The sequence below is a fragment of the Chenopodium quinoa genome, unplaced genomic scaffold (assembly GCF_001683475.1).
Source record: "Chenopodium quinoa cultivar QQ74 unplaced genomic scaffold, ASM168347v1, whole genome shotgun sequence".
Lineage (NCBI taxonomy): Eukaryota > Viridiplantae > Streptophyta > Magnoliopsida > Caryophyllales > Amaranthaceae > Chenopodium > Chenopodium quinoa.
The window spans coordinates 2,589,091-2,594,653 of NW_018743021.1; the positions used below are offsets into that span (position 1 = coordinate 2,589,091).

At 26.8% G+C, this 5,563-nt stretch overlaps 1 protein-coding gene across 1 annotated transcript; it reads right to left on the minus strand.

The window, feature by feature from the left end:
* Nucleotides 1-3,121: 3,121 nt before the first annotated feature.
* On the minus strand, nt 3,122-5,563 carry LOC110730004 (major pollen allergen Ole e 10-like). Its single transcript, XM_021909786.1, has 3 exons — nt 4,247-5,563; nt 3,921-4,157; nt 3,122-3,405 (listed from the first exon to the last, which is right to left on the minus strand). Exons 1-3 carry the CDS (start codon nt 4,317-4,319, stop codon nt 3,368-3,370), a joined length of 348 nt encoding a protein of 115 aa, XP_021765478.1. The 5' UTR covers nt 4,320-5,563; the 3' UTR covers nt 3,122-3,367.

Below are 5,563 nucleotides of genomic sequence, written 5' to 3' on the forward strand. Positions count from 1 at the left end.
CCGTAATTTATAATTGATACTACATCCCGATTGATAGTCACTTTGGCCATTTTTGGTGACTCAAAATGTTTGTCACATTTGTTTTTTTAAGTACTATTAATATTATTTTTTTACCAAAATTCTCTAACATTTGCAAAAATATTTGTGCAAATTTAACTTTTCCATGTACTTTAATTACTTTCTCTCTCTACTTTTTTGCATACCCAATGTAAATTTACATTTTCAATGTACTTTCTTTAATTCTCCTTAATTCCCGTGATTTTTCTTCAAAAGTGACTATCAATCGGGGACGGAGGAAGTAGTAATTATAAATTAATACTACCTCCGTCCCCAAAAGAACAACCCATTTGGCCTAATTTTAGTCCCAAAAAGAATGTCCTATTTGCATTAAAACACCCACCAATTTGCAATAATATTTGTGCAAAATTAGCTTTCCCATATTAAAAATTGATTTTTCATGTAATCTTATTACTTTTTCTCTCTATTTTTTTTTTTACAAACCCCATGTAAATTTATCTTTTCAATATACTTTTACTTCTTTTTTATTTAACTTTCTTAATACTCGCGTAATCAACCCAAATGGGTCGTTCATTCGGAGATCGACGGAGGGAGTAATAAATAATTAATGATTAATAATTGATATTTAATAATTAATATATAATAATTAATGAATAATAATTGATAATTTATAATTATTGAATAATAATTTCTATTACAAAAATGATTAATAATTAATGATTTATAATTTATAATACTCCTTCTATCCCCAAAACTTTTGACCCTTTTGGGTTGATTTTGCGGTTATTAAGAAACTTAAGAAAAACAAATAAAAATATGTTAGAAAAATAAATTTATATGAGGTTTGTTAAAAAGTAAAGAGATAAAGTATTAAAAATACATGAAAAAACAAATTTTATATGGGGAAGCTAATTTTGCACAAATATTGTTGTAAATTAGTGGGTATTTTAATGCAAATGAGTCGATTATTTTGAAACTAAAATTAGGCCAAAAAAGTCGAAATTTGGGGACGGATGGAGTATATAATTAATAATTATTTATTAATAAACTATGATTAATAATTAATGATTAATAATTTATAATTAATGATTAATAAATTATTAATAATACATTAATGATTAATAATTAATTGATTAATAATTAATAATTAATTGATTAATAATTAATTTATGATTAATTATTGATGATTAATAATCAATAATTAACAATTAATAATTAATTATTGACGATTAATAAATCGCAATTAAATCATTAATGATTAACAATTAATAATACAGAGTAAATAGAAATAAACTTCTAATTTAGGGATTCTTTCAAAAAAAAAACAAAAAAAAAAACCTTCTAATTTAGGGACTAAGGGAGTTATTAACAATGAATAATTATTTATCATTACGGAGTAACTAATAATTAGTAATCATCACTTAATATTTATTAGTTAGTTATAAATAAATAGTATTTAATAATTATTAGTTTTTAATTGGTAATATTAATTAATAATTAAAGATTATTAATTAGTATTAACAGTACTAATAAAAAATAAATTAGAACATATAATAATATCCTTTAAGGTCATTTTACATAGTTAAAATCAACAACTAACATCTGATTGTACCAAACAGATTTACATACATGATACAACTAATGGCCAAACAAGCTGTACAAACAGCCAGTGCTAACAACCAGTCAAACAAGTCAAGTTAAACAATTAGCAGCCAACAACCAATTGCCAAACAAAGTTTGTATCATACTATGCTATTGTTGAAGTCATCTAATTTTAATTTATGTTTTAAAGTCATCTCATTTTAATTTATGTCTTAATGTCATCTCATTTTAAAGTTAGTTACTCGTATAAGTGTGATCATGTTTTATGTGAGGCTTTTCTCCTTATAATACACAATGTATCACTTTAAAGCAATATTTAAGACGGTTTGTGTAGGGAGACAAAAGAAGAGAGATAAGGATTTTGGAAAGAAAAATTAAAATTCCATGTTTGTTTATACAAACAGAGATTAAACAAGGGGATGAGATGAGGATTAAAACCCCTCATGTCCTTCAACTTCTATACCTAGGAAGGGTTCTAAAAAGGATGGAGGGGAAGGAATTATAATTGACGACATGACACATATATATCCTTGTTGAAAAGAAAAATAAAGAGCAAAGGTAAAATTAGTAAGGGTATATTTGTAGCTTATCCTACTCTTATCCCTAATTTATACCAAGCAATGGATAACACTTTATTTTATCCTATCCTATCCTATCCATATTCTCTATCATTATCCAATCCTCTAATCCCTATCCCGGCCATATATCAAACGCTCCGAAATATGTATTTAAACATTATCGCGTAGGTATATATTAGAATTCTCATTGTGTATAATTTATGAATATCAACATCTATAAATATTGCTAAAGAAGAAACCGCTTATATCATATTGTTCACGTGGCAGCTTTATAAGAAAAAAATTTCCACCTAAATAAAATCTGACGTCATTATATTTTCTTTGGTTTCAAATTTCAAATTTAATTTCTCCTCCTCTCAATTTATCTATACTCTTTAATTTATTTAATTTTCTTCTATCACCAATTATGGGTATATAATACATCTTTCCCTTATGCTTCATCGAAAAAAATTCTTTGATGTATATATTTTTGCTATTTTCTTTTATATATTTTAAGTTTAAAATCATTTTTTATTTGCTTAATTAAAATCGTATAGTAAAAATCTAACTTTTTTTTATATGCTTAAATTTTCATATTCGGTTGTTCTTCTTCAAAATTAATTTTATAAAATTAGCATTTACAACTAATGTTTATGTCTCAATATTTTTTCTAATACATAGGAATACATAAAATATATAATATATATTTCAAAGAAATTCGTGCATCCGTGCGTCGCACGGGACTTATCTAGTTTTATCAATTATAATATACTCCATCCGTTACATATTACTCGCAACAAAGAAATATTTTATGTCTCACAAATAATACCCCTTTATTGCGAGTGCTATGTAATAGAGGGAGTATAAAAGATATTATTTATCAAAGTTTTGTGTCAGGAAATATATCAATCAAAATTGAACATTTATTTTAAAATAGATTTAGTATTCACCTTACTTAGGTGCATTAATAATTGGTCAAGCCCCACTTAAATAAACAACAATATTTAAAATACACTAATAACCTTGAACATAGTTGCAAAAAACTCATTTCAATATATTGCCACATTTTAAATTATTCTAAACATGTTTGATTTCACATTTCTTCCTTTTGATGCAAATTACACAAATTATTGTATAGAATTTGTGCATCTTTCATTTCCTTTCAACTTTGCATCATGTTGTACAACTTTTCACCCATTTTTACACTTGTATTTGCAGTCGCCATGACCTATATCACAAGTTAACACAAGATACAAATTAATTACCAAATAAAAAATTATAGTAATAATTGTTATGGACTAATTACAATATAAAGTACGATCCAAGATTTTATGAAAAAAAATAAAATGTATTAGCTCAATAAATTATTTTGGCTATTTAATCATAAAAAATCAAAAGCCAATGAAAAGCTAGCCAAAATTAAAAAGAATACTAGTAGACATTTTGAAAAATTATTTTAAGAAGAATGTAATAAAATCGCATATAATATGGTTTTGAATCTTTTGATTTTTATCATAATATAACAGTCAAAGATTTTTAATAGTACAAAAATCAACAAAACGTAAACAAAGGGAGTATATGGTAAAATATACTTCGTATTTACAAAATATTACATGTATTAATTTGAGGTGAAGTGTTGTTAAAAAAAATTAATAAAAAAAATAAGGTGAATAGAATAAGAACTCAATTTTGATTTTTTTTTTTTAAAAAAAAAGTTTATTAAGTAAGACAATGAGAACGTACTCGGATCATTGGAAACTATCGTTGCAGCGCCCTCAAAATCACATCCGACATTTGCTTTAAACCAAGAATCAAAGACATAAGAGGCAGTTGCCCTTAGATCGCCGGGCACAAAACATGGCTTTCCTGTTTGTATATCGTCACATATTTCTGGTTTTTTTCCACAACAATAATCTAGCGCCTTTTGTATTAATTCGTCGGAGGCCTCCGGTTTCGCAACACAATAAGAACCACATCCATCTATATAAATAAAACAATATAAGTATATTTTTTGAGCACAAATAATCTAGTTATATAAATAAAACAACATAGTTTGAATAGAGTATTACCAGCTATTATTTGCCTTGAATAACAAATTAGGAGGAGGGAGGTTATAAGAGTGATCCTCAAAGCATTACGCATTTTAGGATGTGTGGTTGCGTGCACTAGAAAAGTAAAATGACAATTTTTTTTAGGGTAATTGGTTGTTTTATGTTTATTGGAAATGAGGTGTATTTTGTTTTGTATTTATAATGAAGTACGGAGTATATATACATGTTTTAGGGTAGTCTTTTTCTTCAAAATTAGCTGTCATTATGCCACATGTTTTATGCCTTCACAAATTGGGTTTAAGATCTTGACTATGGGATATAAGTTTGAATTCTTACACCCCTTGATGATATTTGTTATGGGTCTAATGGCTCATTCAAACCCCAAGAAAAAAAGTAGTCTTTCTACATTAAATTCACTTATGGTAGTTTTTTTTTAAAAAAAATTAGTTGTCACTATATCACATGAGTTATGCTCCCTCAAAAAAAAAAAAAAAAAAGCTCTAACAAATGAGATCTTGGCAATAGGATACAAGTTTGAATTGTAACTCCTCTATATGTTATTTGTTTTGGGTCTAATGACTTTTTTTCATTCAAACATAAATTAAGGAAAAAAAATTAGTCTTTTATACATTAAATTCACTCACGTTTTAGGATAACCTTTCGTTCAAAACTAACTGTCAATGTATCACATGCTTTATGCTCTGACAAATGAGATATTGACCATAAGATACAAGTTTGAAATCTCAATCCCCTATATGTTATTTGTAATAAGCATAAGGGCTCATTCAAACCACAAAGAAAAAATTCACTCATGTTTTATGATAGCCTTGATGTTTTGACAAATGAGATTTTAACCGAGTACAAGTTTGAGTTCTCAATCCCGTGTATGATATTTGTAATGGGCCTAATGCCTCATTCAAACCCCAAAGAAAAAAAAAATTATACATAAAATTCACTCAAGTTTTATGATAGTCTTTTCTTTCAAGCTAAGTTTCAACATTAGGTGGCATTATACACATGTTTTATGCTTTGACAAATGAGATCTTGACCATAGGATACAAGTTTGAATTCTCAATTCTTTGTATGCTATTTGTAATGGGCCTAATGGCTCATTCAATCTCCAAGAAAAAAAAAATTAGATCAAATTCACTCGCATTTTTAGGGTATTTTTTTTTCAAAATTACGAGTAGTTAACAGTCTCACTTGACACTATATATCACATGCATTATACTCTGACAAATGAAATCTTGCACATAGCTTACAATTTTGAAATCTCACTCCTTAAAATGTTATTTGTGGGGCCTAATGGCTTATACAAACCACCCCCCCCCCCCC